The following is an 18,328-nucleotide window of genomic DNA, read 5'->3' on the forward strand; positions in this document are numbered from 1 at the left end:
GTAATGTATGTTTTTTTACTCTGACTCAGATGCTGTTTTTTAATGTTTATTATTACACTTGACTTGTTCACTTACCCTCCTCCCCCTTTTCCCTCATTTCCCGCTTCCCCTTTTCCCTTATTTGCCTCCTTCCCCCTCCACCCCTTTCCTCTCTCCATTCCCAGTTCCCACCAGCACCATTTTATGAGCATAACCTCGTTGTAACTCTACCAGTAGGCAGGGCGGCTGCGGCGGCAGGAAGGAGAAGAGGGCAGGGGAGAGGAGAATCGCTGGAAATGGATGGGTGGATGGGAGGGGCAGGGCAGAGGAGAATCGCTGGAGGCTGGACATGAGATGGGAGGGCAGGGCAAGGCAGAGGAGAATCGCTGTTCTCATGGATGGGAGGGGAGAATCATGGAACAGGGATAGGAGGGCAGGGCAGAGAGGAGAATCGCTGGACATGGAGGGGAGGGCAGAATTGTGGGACACTGAGGAGAGGGCAGGGCAGAGCAGAATTGCTGGAGGCTGGACTGGGATGGGAGGGCAGAGCAAGGCAGAGGAGAATCGCTGTTCATGGATGGGATGGGTGGGGCGGGGCTAGGATGGGGCCCCACCAAACTGGTCTGCACAGGGCCCCGCACTTGCTAAGAACGGCCCTGGTTGTTCATATGCATTTAATTGTTTAAAGCGGCTGTTGTCCTTTTTTCCCACTAGATAAAAAGGTATTGTTTTTAATCTGCTAATAAAAAGCTGGTTGTCTAAAGCACTGGTGTGTTTATTGTATAAGTAAGTAATGATTCTGCTAAATAAAGAGACATATGGGGGGGGGGGGGGGGGGGGGGGGGGGGGGGAGGTGGGCACAAAGGCATTGTAAGAAAGGCCTTAGGAGCTTCTGCACATCCATGGCCATAGCACAGGAGGTCTTAATACTAAAAGGAGGATGGTTGTTCCTGGTGGCTGAGTAACTGGGCATACAGCTTGGAAAGCAGTGGACTGAGACCAGTCTGTGCTGAGACACAGCAGCTCATTGTCTTCTGTGTTTGTAACACCTGTAAACAGAAGTCTTTCATAAAAGAAGTGACAAGGGAGCGCACCAGCTTTAATTAGCTGATGCAAAATCTCCACTATTTATAGTCTGCTCTTAAACAAGAGCAAATCAAGCCGAAGAAACAAAAGCGAGAGATATGGTATTGGTATTCATATCTGGTCCAGTGCAGAAAAACATAACACTCCTTGGAAAGTTTGAAATTAGCCTCTTCAGAAGGATGAGAACTGAATGTAGCTGAAACTTTAAGCCTACAATGATCATATGTCCACTAAATAATGCTAAAAAGGTCAGTCAACAATTGCAGGTAAAGAGAAGATACATACCTGTAGCAGGTATTCTCCGAGGACAGCAGCCTGATTGTTCTCACATGTGGGTCGACGTCCGCGTCGGCCCAGAAACCGGCAATTTTTGCAAGCAAAATATTTAAAAAATCTTGCCAGAGGCTTCTGGCGTGCGTGCAGCGCGCACCGCACATGCGCAGCCGATTTCCCGCCCATTGCGTGAGCGTTCCCGCTCAGTTTAATCAAAAAGCAAATAATAAACATCAACTCCAAAGGGGAGGTGGGCGGGTTTGTGAGAACAATCAGCCTGCTGTCCTTGGAGAATACCTGCTACAGGTATGTATCTTCGCTTTCTCCGAGGACAAGCAGGCTGCTTGTTCTCACATGTGGGGTATCCCTAGCAACCAGGCTCACTCAAAACAATGAACATTGGTCAATTAGGCCTCGCAACGGCAAGGACATAACATAGATTGACCTGAAACCATAAACAACTAACTGAGAGTGCAGCCTGGAACAGAACAAAAATGGGTCTAGGGGGGTGGAGTTGGATTCTAAACCCTGAACAGATTCTGCAGCACTGACTGCCCAAACCGACTGTCGTGTCGGGTATCCTGCTGGAGGCAGTAGTGAGATGTCAATGTGTGGACTGATCACCACGTTGCAGCCTTGCAAATCTCCTCAATGGAGGCGGACTTTAAGTGAGCCACAGATGCAGCCATGGCTCTAACATTGTGAGCCGTGACATGGCCCTCCACAGTCAGCCCAGCTTGGGCGTAAATGAAAGATATGTAATCTGCTAGCCAATTGGAGATTGTGCGTTTTCCGATGGCGACTCCCCTCCTGTTGGGATCAAAAGAAACAAACAACTGGGCGGACTGTCTAAAGGGCTTTGTCCGCTCCATGTAAAAGGCCAATGCTCTCTTGCAATCCAAGGTGTGCAAACTGCTTTCGCCAGGGCGGGTATGAGGACAGGGAAAGAATGTTGGCAAGACAACTGACTGGTTCAGATGGAACTCCGACACCACCTTCGGCGGGAACTTAGGGTGCATGCGGAGGACTACTCTGTTGTGATGGAACTTGATATAAGGTGCATGCACTACCAAGGCCTGAAGCTCACTGACTCTAAGAGCTGAAGTAACAGTCACTAAGAAAACAACCTTCCAGGTCAAGTACTTAAGATGGCAGGAACTCAGTGGCTCAAAAGGAGCTTTCATCAGCTGGGTGAGTACAACGTTGAGATCCCATGACACTGGTGGAAGTTTGACAAAAGCAAACAACTAAAGGCTGTCCAGAGATAGGCTTACCCTCTACACGGCGATGTTGACATAGAAGGACCGGACCGAGCCCCAAAAAGCTTCTCTCGTTGGGCCTCTCGAGACACTCGAGTCCGTTTCTTCATGCGAAGACACAGACTACAAGCGGCTGGGCTATGGTCGGGCCCAAGGCACTGGATACACCAGACGTGGGTATCAGTACCCGAGGTGGTCCGGTTGCACCGAGTACAACGATTGAAGACGCTGGGTGTCTTTGATGACATGGAAGGAAAAACGGCTTCGGCAAAATCAAAAGACGCGATCGTGCCTGTTAAAAGAAAAAAGGCCATGAAAAGAAGGGAACAAGCCAGCCACGTTGAAAAAGAAAGGAAACTTTAAAAGGGCAAAAAAAATAAAGAAAACTACGGGGAAAGTTTTTTTTTTTTAAACGGTAAATTGTACTAAAAGAAAAGAAAAAAAGGCAAAAGCCGCAAAGCGAAAAAGACTCTTTCCCAGGCCTGTGAGGAGCGGGGAAAAAACTCAACCGCACCTCAACACAGAGAAAAAAATAACTGAGCGGGAACACTCACGCGACGGGCAGGAAATCAGCCGCGCATGCACGGTGCGCGCTGCATGCGCACCAGAAGGCTCTGCAAGATTTTTTTTTATATTTTCCTTGCAAAAATGCTGGTTCCCGGGCCGACGCGGACGTCGACCTACATGTGAAAACAAGCAGCCTGCTTGTCCTTGGAGAATTAAATTTAAACCTCAGGTTAATTAGATCGTGATCTGTTCCTGACAAGCAGCATCAGTATATCACAGGAGATCAAACCTTTAAAGGCATAGTTCTGGACCATTCAAGGTATCCCTTCCCTATAGCAGGGGCATTTTAGCTCCAAGTCCTCACTCAATGCAATCCATCACGTGGATCTGCAGTGTGTCCATGTCTGGGGCCTTAAACTGGCATTTTGGACAACAGAAGTCTGGTTGTTCCTCAGTGATGCTTCTTCTGGGTCCAACACTGTGCTGGAGTGGAAAAGGGCCAGGATTCAGTGGGTAGGGAACTATGAAAAAACAAACAGAATGAAGTTAGAAAGAATTATGATGAGGCACTGGTTAGAACAAGTAATTAGAAACTTTAGGAAAGAGAAGTAGGTAGAAGACAGCTTGTGAAGCTTTTCTTTGCAAGCACATATAGTCAGCTGCTCTTTTAAAGCAACTATGATACATCTGAGCTGGGGTTAGACAAGGGATTCTGAACCCAGTTCTGGGGACACACCTAGCCTGTCAGATCATAGATGCCAACTTTTCAGAATGACTGGGGGTGGTGAACACTGTACAGATTATTCTTCCTGGACTGAATAAAAGGAGGTTGCTCAGTATTGGAGGTGCTTGGCATCCACACAGCTGGCACACATAAGGCACATTTTCAGGAGACCCACAATGAGTGTGGGGAACTACCAAAGAAGAGTACAATAAGATATATTTGCATAAGATGGAGGTAATTAATGCAAATTTGTTCCATACATGTTAATTATGGGTATCCTGAAAACCTGACTGGCTGGGTGTGTCCCAAGTACTGGGTTGAGAAACTCCAGGTTAGACAAATCTGCATAGACTGTCAACCTAATGAGGCTACACTGAAGGTGATGTTATTTGACAGTTACCAACTTGGACCACTACTCCCTCATGCACAGTTTCTCACTGAGTATGCTCCAAATTTCCTCTATTACCTCATCACTCCTGTCTATTTTATCTGCACTGGAGAATGAACAGTGCTCTCTGTCTTCACACACACACACAAAAAGAAAAGAATAAAGAGGATAAAGACAGCACTACTTTTCAAAAGAAGAGAGTCTCTGGAGCTGCATAATTTAAGGATCCCCACAGCTGAACCTGTGGTATATTTCAGCTGCAATTTCAGCAAATATCCCAAAGGGTTCAAAACAAGTATCCTCAGGTCAAGAAAACAGCACGCACAGGGACAACACTGCCTGTCAAAGGCAACAAGTCCTGACCAACACATGCAACCAAAAGCCATGGCAAGAACCAAACAACTGATAAGAATAAAATTTGCATAAGAAATTAGTTTCTCTCTGTAGGGCACACCACTAAGGGAACAGTTTCCCTTTCACCGAGTTCCAATGGCTTCAGGGCCATGGGTAAAATGTCAATGCTGCAATTATAGACAGTGACAGCCAATATTCAAAACCTACCTCTTCTCGTCAAGCCAGTAGCTTCCTCTGCAACGTACTGCCTCAGCACTAATGGAAAGAACTCCCCCCTTCCCAGCAAGCAAGTCAACTCTTAAAAGCAGTAGTAACACAATATCTATCTGCAGTATCCAGAATGTGTTTTTGTATTAAACAGTTAAACCTTCAAAAACAAGAAAATGTTTATTTGGATTTATTAACCGCCTTTATGAAGCGATTCACCCTCACAGCACATACATACAGTTTAACATAAAACGTACAATTTTGTTAACAGAATAACAGTAGTAAAAATGGCCAACTATAAACATGAATACAATAAATGAGGTAAACTTGAGAGCAGAAAAATTAAAACTTAATCATAGGACTATCATGAAAGTATCAAAAATACACATTGAACAGCACTAAAATTCAAGTAACAGAGATAATATGATGTCAGCATACTACCAATAAAATACCTAATAAGCATGCATTAGAACATTCAAGTAACAGATATGATGCTAATGCATTTCTACAATACAGCTTACCGTGTAGCCAAGGGGCTAAGTGCAGATATATAGATGGGGACAAGATGGGTGGTACAGAGTCAGTTGGGATAAATAGATGGGTTGCTAAACTCTAGGCAAGGTTTTTGTACAGTTTGTTTTACTTTTATTTTAAACACTTCTAACCCGCCTAGGTGGTTTCCATAAAAACATACATACCAATGTAAAACAAAATATTATCAATTAACAAAAATTAACATAAAATACTACTAACATAATCCAAAACTGCACTGTATCAATAGTATGCTTGAACAAAAAGCTGTGATTTTAATAATTTCTTAAATCGCTGGAAACTAGTAGTTAGGCAAAGCTGACCTGGCAAGGCATTCCACATTAATGTTCCTACTATAGAAAAAGCAGAAACCCGAGTAAAGACATAACGTACTGAAGACAACAATTGCAAACTCAATTTGATCTTAAAAACCTTCTTGATTTAGACAGAGTGAAAACGTGGCCAAAATACCAAGGCATTTTACCATATATTAATGAATTATACTCAAAACTTTATGCTGCATTCAATATTTTACAGGTAACCAATGAAGTTGTTAAATAAAGAGAATTACAAAATCAATTTTTGACAAAATCATAGCAAAAACCGATATGGTTCTCAAGCAAGTGGCTGAGAAAATAAAGGCTAAAGAGTTGGCGTTCCAGAAACACAGAAAAACTCAAGAAGAGGAACACGGAGAGGAATACCGGATGAAACTGAAAGCAGCCAAGAGAGAGATACGTTTGGCGAAAGCAGAAGAACAAATGGCTAGAAAGGTAAGAAGGGGTGACAAAAATTTCTTCAGGTATATTAGTGAAAGGAAAATGACTAAAAAGGGAATTGTGAAACTGAAAGATGCTGCGAACCGCTATGTAGATAATGATGAAGAAAAAGCAAATTTGCTAGATAGATACTTTTGTTCTGTTTTCACTGAAGAAAACCGTGGAGATGGACCGCGATTGACTGGCAAAAGTACATATGAGAATGGAGTGGATATAGCACCGTTCATGAAAGAGTGTGTATGAACAACTAGGAAACCTAAAGGTGGACAAAGCCATGGGACCAGACGGGATCCACCCCAGGATATTGAGGGAGCTCAGAGAGGTTCTGGCGGGTCCCTCTTAAAGATTTGTTTAACAAATCCTTGGAGACGGGAGAGGTTCCATGGGATTGGAGAACAGCGAATGTGGTCCCTCTTTACAAAAGTGGTGATAGGGAAGAAGCTGGAAACTACAGGCCAGTAAGCCTCAATTCGGTTACTGGAAAAGTAATGGAAGCAATGCTGAAGGAAAGGATAGTGAATTTCCTGGAAGCCAATAAGTTACAAGATCTGAGACAACATGGTTTTACCAAAGGTAAATCATGCCAAACGAATCTCATTGAATTCTTTGACTGGGTGACCGGAGAATTGAATCATGGACATGCTATAGACGTAATCTACTTAGATTTCAGCAAAGATTTTGACACGGTTCCCCACAGGAGGCTCTTGAATAAACTTGACAGGCGGAAGATAGGACCCGAAGTGGTGAACTGGATTAGGAACTGGTTGACGGACAGATGCCAGAGGGTGGTGGTTAATGGAAATCGCTCGGATGAGAGAAGGGTGAGTAGTGGAGTGCCTCAGGGATCGGTGAGTGACATTGCCAAAGGGTTAGAGGGTAAAGTTTGCCTTTTTGCGGATGATACTAAGACTTGTAACAGAGTGGACACCCGGGAGGGAGTGGAAAACATGAAAAAGGATCTGCAGAAGCTAGAAGAATGGTCTAAGGTTTGGCAATTAAAAATCAATGTGAAGAAATGCAAAGTGATGCACTTAGGGAGTAGAAATCCATGGGAGACGTATGTGTTAGGCGGTCAGAGTCTGATATGTACGGACGGGGAGAGGTATCTTGGGGTGATAGTATCTGAGGATCTGAAGGCGACGAAACAGTGTGGCAAGATGGTGGCCTTAGCTAGAAGGTTGCTAGGCTGTATAGAGAGAGGTGTGACCAGCAGAAGAAAGGAGGTGTTGATGCCCCTGTATAAGTCGCTGGTGAGGCCCCACCTGGAGTATTGTGTTCAGTTTTGGAGGCCGTATCTTGCTAAGGATGTAAAAAGAATTGAAGCAGTGCAAAAAAAAAGCTACAAAAATGGTATGGGATTTGCGTTACAAGACGTATGAGGAGAGACTTGATGACCTGAACATGTATACCCTGGAGGAAAGGAGAAACAGGGGTGATATGATAGACGTTCAAATATTTGAAAAGTATTAATCCGCAAATGAAACTTTTCCAGAGATGGAAAGGCGGTAGAACTAGAGGACATGAAATGAGATTGAAGGGGGGCAGACTCAAGAAAAATGTCAGGAAGTACTTTTTCACGGAGAGAGTGGTGGATGCTTGGAATGCCCTCCCGTGGGAGATGGTGGAGATGAAAACGGTAACGGAATTCAAAAATGCGTGGGATAAACATAAGTGAATCCTGTTCAGAAGGAAGGGATCCTCAGAAGTTTAGCAGAGATTGGGTGGCAGAGCCGGTGGTGGGGGCAGGGCTGGTGGGTGGGAGCCGGGGCTAGTAATGGGCAGACTTCTACGGTCTGTGCCATGAGGATGGCAGATACTAATCAAGATCAGGTATACACAAAAGGTAGCACATATGAGTTTATCTTGTTGGGCAGACTGAATAGACAATGCAGGTCTTTCTCTGCCGTCATCTACTACGTTACTATAGCATGAATAACACTCCTAAAATCCACTGTACATAACATAGAAGACAATGAGCTGCTGTGTCTCAGCACAGACTGGTCCTCAGTCCATTGCTTTCCAAGCTGTATGTCCAGTTACTCAGCCACCAGGAACAAGATAGTGAAGATACTTACCTGTAGCAGATATTCTCCGAGGACAGCAGGCCTTATATTCTCACTATGTTGCCCAGTCAGGAGCTTGTAACAAGCACTTACTAAGAGCTTTGTGGAGAACGAGCCACAATCCACTGAGCATGTGCAAGTGCCTGCCTGCCCGACATGAGAGCATGGTAACCGAAGTTGAATACTACAGCATAAAAAATAAAAAGTAAAAAAAAACATAGCAGACAACTCCCAGGGGAGGTGGGAGGGTTGTAAGACTATAAGGCCTGCTCTCCTTGGAAAATACCTGCTACAGGTAAGTATCTTCACTTTCTCCAAGGACAAGGCGGCTTATCTATTCTCATTAACAGGGAATCCCTAACAACCAGGCTCACCGAAAACAACGAACATTGGTGAACTGGGCCTTGCAACGGCGAGGAAATAACACAGATTAGCCTGACACTATAAACAAACTAACTATGCAAGAGTGCAGCCTGGAACAGAAGAAAACGAGCTGGGGGGGGAGGGGGGGGAGTTGGATTCTAAAATTCTGCAACACTGCTATCACATCGGGTATCCTGCTCAAAGCAGTAGTGAGATGTGAATGTGTTTGCAGAAGTCTACATCGCAGCTTTGCAAATTTTTTCAATGGAGGCTGACTGCAAGTGGGCTACTGACACAGCCATGATTCTGACATTGTGAGCCTTGAAATGACCCTCTAGAGTCAGCCCAGTCAGGGCATAAGAGAAAGAAATGCAATCTGCCAGCCAATTAGAGATTGTGCATTTCCCGATGGCGACCCCCAATCTGTAGGGATCAAAAGAAACAGAGTTGGGCAGATTGTCTGTAGGGCTTAATCCGCTCCATGTAATAGGCCAATGCTCGTTTGTAATCCAAGCTGTGCAAGGCGCTCTTGCCAGGATGGGTCCCTCAGCGATATGGTAAGCTGTACTGTAGAAAATCTTTATCATATCTATGTTAGTTGATGTTCTAATGCATGCTTATTAGGTGTATCATTAGTATTACGCTAAGATTGTATTATATCTCTAGTATTTGAATTCCAGTACTGTTAAATATGTATATTTTTTATACTGTTTCATGGTTTCAATTTACTGTCTTCAAGTTTACCTCATTTATTGTAGTTTATGTTTATTCTTGGTTATTTTACTAGTTATGCTGTTAACAAAATTGTGTTATGTTAAACTGTACCTGTTACATAAAGGCAGTTAACAAATGCTAGCTAGTAAGTAAGTAAATAGATAAAGTAAATAAACTAAGTAAATAAGTCAGAGAAAGAATGTTGTCAAGACAACTGAGTGGTTCAGATGGAACTCCAATAATACCGTAGGCAGGAATTTAGGGTATGTACGAAAGATTATTCTGCTGTGATGGAACTTTGTATTAGTTGTATCCAGGAAAGGATTGAAGCTCACTGACTCTACGAGCTTAGGTACCAGACACCAAGAAAATGACCTCCCAGGTCAAGTACTTCAGAAGGCAGGAGTCCAGTGGCTCAAAAGGAGCTTTCATTAGCTGGGTGAGAACATTTGCGGTCCCATGACACAGGTGGAGCAAACCTTTCACAAAGCGAACAACTAGAGGCTGTCCAGAGATGGGCTTACCCTCCACAAGGTGATAAGCACTAAGTGCACCGAGGTGAATCCTTATAGAGTTGATCTTGACCAGACTCAGATAGGTGTAGAAGGTATTCAAGCAGAGTCTGTGTAAGGAGAAGAAAGGGGATCTAGGGCCTTGCCCTCACACTAGATGGCAAATCTCTTCCACTTGAAAGAGTAACACCTCTTAGTAGAATCTTTCCTGGAAATCAGCAAGACCTGGGAGAGACACCATCTGAAAGACCCAAGGAAACAAATTCTAGGCTCTAAACATCCAGGCTATGAGGGCCAGAGACCAAAGGTTGGGATGCAGAAGAGACGCCTCGTTCTCTCTGATGAGAGTTGGAAAACACTCTAATCTCCGCGGTTCTTCAGAGGATAACTCCAGAAGAAGAGGGAACCAAATCTGATGAGGCCAATAAGGAGCAATCAGAATCATGGTCCCGTGGTCTTGCTCGAGTTTCAGCAAAGTCTTCCCCACCAGAGGTATGGGAGGATACGCATACAGAAGATCTGTCCTCCAATGAAGAAGGAAGGCATCCGATGCTTGCCTGTTGTGGGCCTGGAGCAGAACTGAGGGACTTTGTGACTGTGGCAAAGAGATCCACCGAGGGGGTGCCCCATGCTTGGAAGATCTCGCGGGCAACGCCCATGCGGAGAGACCACTCGTGCAGTTGCATGACCCTGCTCAGTCTGTTGGCTAGGCTGTTGTTTTTGACGCCCAGGTTAAGTGACTCAAAGGAGCATACCATTCTGAAGAGCCCATCGCCACATCCGGATGGCCTCCTGACAGAGGATGTGATCCGGTGCCTCCCTGCTTGTTGGTGTAGTTCATGGCAATCTGATTGTCCATTTGAATGAGTACAATTTGGTTGAACAGATGACCTCTGAAAGCCTTTTTGAGCATTCCAGACTGCCCATAGCTCCAGGAGACTGATTTGAAGATCTGTTTTCTGGGAAGACCAAACACCATCTACATGAGCTCCCCAATCCAGGAGAGATGCATCTGTCATCAGCACTTTTTGTGGCTGAGGAATTTGGAATGAAAGCCCAGAGTCAAACTGGATCAAATGGTCCACCACAACAGGGAGCGAGTAAGCTCCGGGGACACCTGGATGACATCTTCCAGACTCCCCATGGCTTGGCACCATTGAGAAGCCAGGGTCCATTGGGCAGTTCTCATGTAAACATGCGTCATGGGTGTCACAAACTGTGGACGCCATGTGGCCCAATAATCTCAACATTTGCCAAGCTGAAACCTGATGAGAGATGCGAATCCGAGAAGCTAATGCGACTAGATTGTCTGCCCTCAGCTCCAGAAGAAAGGCTCGCACCTTCTGCCTATCGAGCAGGGCTCTAATAAATTCCAATTGCTGGGTAGGATGCAGGTGGGACTTGGGGTAGTTTAAAACTAACCCCAGTAGCTTGAATACCCGAATAGTCCTCCGCATGGACTCCTGAGCACTGTCCTCTGAAGTGCTCTTCACCAGCCAATCGTAGCGATAAGGGAACATATAGACTCCCAGTCTGTATAGTGATGCTGAGACTACTGCTAGACATTTTGTAAATATCCTGGGAGCTGATGCAAGGCCAAAGGACAACGTGCAGTACTGTAAGTGCTGTGTTCCCAGCTGAAATTGTAGATACTTGAAGTATTGGCATGTGTGTATATGCATCCTTTAAGTCCAAGGAGCACAGCCAATCATTTTCCTGAATCACGGGGAGAAGGGTGCCCAGGGAAACAATCCTGAACTTTTCCTTGACCAGGAATTTGTTCAGGGCCCTGAGGTCCTAATGGGATGCATCCCCCCCCCCCAATTTTCTTCTGCACAAGGAAGTACCTGGAATAGAATCCCTGCCCTTCTTCCCCTGGTGGAACAGGCTCGATTGTATGGGCCTTTCAGGCAGAGAGTACCTCTGCAAGTACCTGCTTGTGCCGAGCTGAAGTAATGAGCTCTCAGTGGGCAATTTGGAGGTTTTTGATGCCAATTGAGGGTGCATCTGAGATGGACTATTTGGAGAACCCACCGTCTGGAAGAGATAATGGGCCACCTTTTGTGAAAAAAACTTCAGCCACCCCACAACCAGCAAGTCATCCAGGGAGCAGCAGAGGTTTTAGTCACACGCTGTTGATGGGAATGAGCGCACTAGGGCTGAGCATGTGCAGGCTGGCAAGAGGAGACAGTGTATCTATGCCTCTGAGTGTAGTAAGTACCCCTTCTCAACTTGCCAAAAGACCTCCTAGATAAGGAGGCAGATGCAGAAGGCGCCCGGTGGGAGAGAGAAGAGATGGTATCAGTATGTTTTTTGATTTGGTCAGCGACCTCCTCAACTTCTTTCCAAAATGATTATCCCCCTGGCAAGGGACATCCTCCAACCTATTTTGAACCACTGGTTCCAGTCAGAAAAACATGCAGCCATGAGAGTCTGCGCATTGCTATACTTTGGGCAAACATCCTGGATGCCACATCAAAAGGTATCATTGGCACCCCTGGTCAAGAACTTACGACACGCCTTCTGCCACTTGGCCAACTGACGAAGCGACTCGGCCTGGAGAGAGTCGGCCAAGTCTAGCATCTTGCGCACCAAATCCCGAAGTAGATGCTAGTGAAGAGCTGGTATGATTATACACAAGACATGAGCATAGATGTCTGAAACATCTTCCTCCTGAAGCATAATCTCGAGAATTGGCTCTTTTGAGAGCAGATTCCACCGCCATGTGGATCCGGTACGTAGTATCGATTTTCTTGGACAGTACTGGGACAGACAGAGGGGACTCACACTTCCGCACAAGAAATTCCTGCAGGTTCTCATGCACACTGCTCCCTTGGGTTTCTACACCCCAAATGCATCGATTTGGACTTTATTGCATTAAATTTTAATTCCCTGTTACTCAAACACAATCTAAATTACGGGAACCACTGGTTTAAATTCTATTTCTTAATACTCATGCCAGTTGGTACATAAGTATTTTCCTCCCAGCTTGTGTTTATCTCTATTAATTTATCCATTAGATGAAGATTGCTCAATACTTGTATATCAGCGGCAACGCTATCACTGGAGCTAGTCTTATCACTGGTCCTATTTCTTTTTTCAATCCTCATAGGACCAAGTGTTCATAAGCCAATGTAAAAAAAAAATCCAAAATAGGAGAAAATGGGCCAATGGGTTTTCTCTTATTTTGGAGAGTTTTTGTGGCAATGCCATTTCAAATCAGTTGGTAACTGAACATATGTTATTCTAGAAGAGAAGAGACCAAACAAGTTTGCGTTTAAGCAAAATTTCACCAGTGTATGTTCATACACTAGATCATCTGAGATTGTCCAAGACCCCTGAGGCAGGCCTTAGGGCCGAAACACAGCCGTATCGGGTCATTTTTTATACAATAAAGTGTCTTTTGGTATCCTTACTTGGTTTTTCCTCACTTTTTTTGGTTTTATGGCTGTATAAGGGTCATGAGCAGCGATGCTCGATACATTTTCTGCCCAAAGAAGTCCAAAGTTCGAGCTTCTCTGCCTGGTGGTGCCAAAGCTAAGTCTCTGGAACCTCTGGCCCATTTGAGCACAAAGTCCACCACCAGGGAATGATGAGGCAACTGTGGCCTATCAAACCCAGGGGAACTCTGGATCCAATACATGGTATCAGTCTTCCTGGGGAGGGACCGACAGAGGGGTTTTCCCAGTTCTTTACCTGAACCTTACGCAAGATCTTGTGAAGCGGGACAGTCACAGCCTCTCTAGGAGGAGAGTCGTAGTCCAGGACCTTGCACATCTCATCCCTGGGCACGTCCTCTGTCTCCAAATGAATGGGGATGGCAGCTGCCATCTCCTTCACAAAAGCTGGAATGGAGAGACTCTCAGGTGGAGACTTTCACCTCTCATCTGGTGGGGAAGGGTCTGATGGAATGCTATAGGACTTCTCTGAGAAGTACTGAGGATTTTTACCAGATGCCCATAAGCAGCTTGTATTGGTGTCAGCCAAGAACTCCTAATGGGAGGGCAGAGACCAAGCCTGCCTTGGGTAGGAGGAACTAAGCCTGTATCAAGATGCAGGCTCCATTCTCAACTCCGGCAAAGCTTCCTCCATCGAAGTCAAAGGAGTACCTGCATGGGTGGCTGTGGATACCGACACTGCACTGATGTCGGTGACCTCACCACAGCAGGTAGAGGCATGGCTGGGGCAAGGACCCCTGATGCCAATGCATTCTGCTAAGAATCTCCATCAAATGCTCCTGGAGCATGGCCTGGATCAATATCGGGAAAGGGTGGGGTGTCAGGTCAAAGACAGCCTGCTGAATTGATGGTTTTGACTTGGATACCCGGTCCTGGCTGCATGAAGACCCCTGCACAGGCACCTCCTTGATGGAGGGAGAGCGCTCCTCCCAGTGCTGACGCTTCTCAGGTACCAGATCCTCCCAGCACCATGCATCGAGGGAGATCGATGCTTGTGCTTCTTGGGCTTTAACCAGTGCCGACAAGAACGACGTCAAGTCCTCACGCCTTCTCGGTGTTGGGTCTGATGCTGACCAGTCCTGGGAGCCCTGCACAGTGGTCAGCCTCAAGGCAGTTGGAGAACTGCTTGATGCACGCCCACTCCCATTGTTGGACATGGGTCTAGCAGCCATGGGGATCGATGCTGGTGCAAGCGCCGTCGCCGATTTGGACCTGGCTCCAAGACTTCTTTCTGGACTTCTATGTTCTTTTTTGCATGCGCAAACAAAGAACACAGTTAGTAAAGTTATGGTCTGGTCCCAAACACTAGATACACCAGGAATGGGTGTCAGCCTTAGAGATGGTCCGACTGCATCGAGCACTTTAAGCCACTGGGAACCTTCGAGGACATGGAAGGGAAAAACAGCTGTGGCCAAGTCAAATGACTGTACAGTGATATTAAAAAAAAGGCAAATCACTGAAAAAATAAAGGGGAAAATATTCCGGCTGATGTTCAGGTCTAAGAGGGCCATGAGAACACAAGAAAAATAAAGAAAATATTAAAAACAAAACCTTTTAAGTGAAGGAAGAAACTATTTCCAAAAGAAAAAAAAAAGGATCAATTAGGGCAAATAATACCCGCAGGGAAGGCACAAAAGCTCACAGAGAAAAAAAAAAGTACTCAAATGCTGTGAGGAGTTGCGACCAACGTGTTCTCTCCTCACTGCAGATGGAGACAGATGGTGCCACGCTGTCGTGGCTGGCGGGAAGGCACTCACGCATGCGTGGTGGGACTGCTGCCGTGAGCTCTTAAAGAGAGAACGCTAAAAGAGTGTTCTGCAGTGAGCACCATGGATGATGTCACCCACATGCAAGAATGAACTGGCCTGCTTCACCTCGGAGAATTTCCTGCCCCCGCCTATTGTTGCAGCACTGTTTGAACCTTCTCTGAGGTGTCTTTACAATTTATGTCCTGGAAAACCCTCTTCTTGACTGCAATCACCTCAGCTAAAAAAATCAACAAGCTAAAAGGCCCTCGTCTACTATCCCACCCCACCCCCAACAGATTCTTCATACACACCTGAAATTTCTACCCAAAGTACCATCAGATTATGACATTCATATCAATCATCCATAGTTTTTCTTTCATTCTTCCCAAAACCCAATTCCTCTCCCAAGGAAGCAGCATTGCATGCTTTAGATCAGTTCTTCTCAACCCAGTCCTCAGAGCACACCCAGCCAAGTCCTGTTTTCAGAATATACACAATGAATATGCATGAGATGGCAGTGCATGCAAATCTCTCTCATGAATATTCATTGTGGATATTCTGAAAATCTGACTAGTTGGGTGAGAACTGGGTTGAGAAGCAGTGCTCTAGATTGTAGAAAGTCATGGACTATAGATTTCCACTATTTGTAACTTTTCAGCCTGCCAGAAGAGGCACTGCAGTGTCTAAATGCACTATGTCTTAACTACTACTATTACTACTACTATAAATCACTTCTATAGCGCTACCAGTCGTACGCAGCGCTTTACAATTGAACATGAAGACAGTCCCTGCTCAAAAGAGCTTCCAATCTAAATCAGGACAAACAGACAGGACCAAAAAGGGACTATTTTAAACTGGCTAGCTGACTGCTGGTAACAAAAAGCAATGCAGTTACACTTGCATGCGCCAGAGTATGCTTGAGTTCACAGTCTCCAAGTCAAAGCCACCTAAACAGCAAATATAAGACTGGTCCCACTTTCTGAAATTTGCAAGATGGCCACATGGACTTCCATTCAAACTTTCACCAAATGTTACTGTCTTGACATTTCTTCCAGGTCAGACAGTGTCTTTAGTTGGACTGCACTCCAAAACCTTTTAACAGGACAATTTTCCATCCACCCCGAATTTATTATGCTCATCGGCTTGGAAAAGAGATGGCTGAGGGGAGATATGTCTATAAAATCCTGAATGGAGTGGAATGGGTAAAAGCAAATCAATAATTTACTCTTTTGAAAAGTACTAGCGGATACTCCTAGTTATATACAGTGGTGTGCTGGAGCCGGCTCGCACCGGCTCACAAGAGCCGCTTGTTAAATTTTGACAGCTCTTGTGAGCCGGTTGTTGTTGGGGGCGAGCCGGCTCCATTGCGGAAGGTAAGCATGGCAAGAGGGTGCCATCACAGGCCATGCTTACCTCCCCTGCCGCTCCATGTCCTTCGCCCCCACCCTCCCCTCCGTCTTTTTTTAATTACCTCCGTCGAAGCGCCGCCATTTAAAGCCCTGCTGCGTGCTGGCCGTCTCCAGGCTTCCCCTGTTTGCTTCGGATGATGTTCGTGCCTTAGTCCCGCCTTCATTCTGACGTCATTTCCTTTTTTCGCGAAGGCGGGACTAAGGCACGAACATCATCCGAAGCAAGCAGGGGAAGCCTGGAGACGGCCAGCACGCAGCAGGGCTTTAAATGGCGCGCGCTTTGACGGAGGTAATTAAAAAAAGACGGAGGGGAGCGGGAGGGGAGGGTGGGAGCAAAGGACATCTTTGGACATGCTTTGGAGCGGCAGGGGAGGGAGGAGAATCGCTGGATGGGTAGAGGGGGGCAGGGGAGAGACCTGCTGGGCATGGGTGGGTAGAGGGGGGCAGGGGAGAGACTTGCTGAGCATGGGTGGGTAGAGGGGGGCAGGGGAGAGAAGAGAATTGCTGGGTATGGATGGATAGAGAGGGGCAGGGGAGAGAGGAGAGTTTCAGGACATGGATGGAGGGGAGAGCAAGAGAAATTCTGGACATGGATGGAGGGGAGGGAAGGGAGAGAGAAGAAATGCTGGACATGGAGGGAAGATAAAGGAAGGAGATTAGATGAGGGAAAAGGAAGTGAGGAGAGAAACTGCACATGGATGGAGAAAATAGGCAGAAGCTGGATCCACTGTACAGTCAAGTATGCGGAGGACCAGAAATGAAGAAGAAAGGAGGAAAGAAAAGAAATAAATGTAAAGGAAGCCCTGGAAACGGAGTCAAGGGAACAGATAGAGAACAGCAGAATCAGATACTGGACCAGCATGATCAGAGAAACAAAGTCACCAGACAACAAAGGTAGAAAAAAAAATAATTTTATTTTCATTATAGTGTTTAGAATATGTCCACTTTGAGAATCAGGTGCTGAACGTTAAAAGTTTATTTACTTATTTATGGCATTTTATCCCATATTAAACATGAATTAGATTGGAACCTGGGATAATTTAATTTTTTTTCCTGGAGAGAGTAATGTACCATGGAATCTGCCCCACTGTTCCTTCAAAGCTGATCAGGAGTCCTCTAAAAGCATTGCTGCCAGTGGGGGGTGCTGTTCTACAATTACATTTTCAATAGCAAGCTCTGCAGGACTCCAGGGAGCCTGCCTGTCCCAAGTGACTGAAAACGTAATAATGAAGCACCAACCCCCATTGGCAGCAATGCAGTTCAAGGACTCCTGCTCAGCATAGGAAGGAACAGTGCTTGCTCCATTCTCGCTAAGGAGATGCAATAAAGATTTAAAGCCAATGAATTTGAATGGACTAGAGCAATAAGGGTGATGCGGGAAATCTAGAGCATGGTCATCAAGAACTTTGGAACTTTAACTGCACATGAGAGAACAGTGGTCTGAATTGGCAGTCATCAGATGATGTCATTTCAGTGTGTCTGCGTTAGGCTGAGGTGGACAAAGAAACTCATTACATGTAAGCAATCTTACTTTTAAGGCAATTAACTGGCCATCTACACAAGATATCAGTTTCTACAACTTGATCAAATTTTCAATTATACACACACCTTATTCTAAAGTTTGTTAAAATGACTTTTCCAAAATAGGTTCTTTAGAAGAAATGCTCTATTTATACTAACTTCCTTTGCACATTACTCCTACAGTACCTGGCTGAGGCAAAGCTGTGCGGAAATTATCTGAATGCCGGTTCCTCATGTCTGCAAGGGCCCTTTAGGGGAGGGGAAAAAAAGAGCTTAGGTCATTTCAGTTCACACAGAAACAGCTCCCTGCCCCTTGCCTAATAGAGCTATTTGCATTTAGTTGGTTATTTACAGAGAGACCAGGTGCTCTTCTCTAGAAAATAGTTGCACAAGGACAGAAATTTTACCCATCCCTGCTCATCCCACTGGAATCTATCCCATCCCTACCTGTAT

The 18,328-nt window shown here is 45.5% G+C and overlaps 1 protein-coding gene across 1 annotated transcript in view; it reads right to left on the reverse strand.

Annotated features, from left to right (window-relative positions):
• Positions 1-3,314: 3,314 nt before the first annotated feature.
• Positions 3,315-18,328, reverse strand: part of IKBKG (inhibitor of nuclear factor kappa B kinase regulatory subunit gamma) — a 66,137-nt gene continuing 51,123 nt past the window's right edge. Inside the window, 2 exon segments of the mRNA XM_030194234.1 lie at positions 3,315-3,625; positions 18,062-18,123. Coding sequence (XP_030050094.1) covers positions 3,465-3,625; positions 18,062-18,123 — 223 coding nt within the window. The 3' untranslated portion in view covers positions 3,315-3,464.

Source organism: Microcaecilia unicolor, chromosome 2, assembly GCF_901765095.1.
Source record: "Microcaecilia unicolor chromosome 2, aMicUni1.1, whole genome shotgun sequence".
NCBI classification, from domain to species: domain Eukaryota; kingdom Metazoa; phylum Chordata; class Amphibia; order Gymnophiona; family Siphonopidae; genus Microcaecilia; species Microcaecilia unicolor.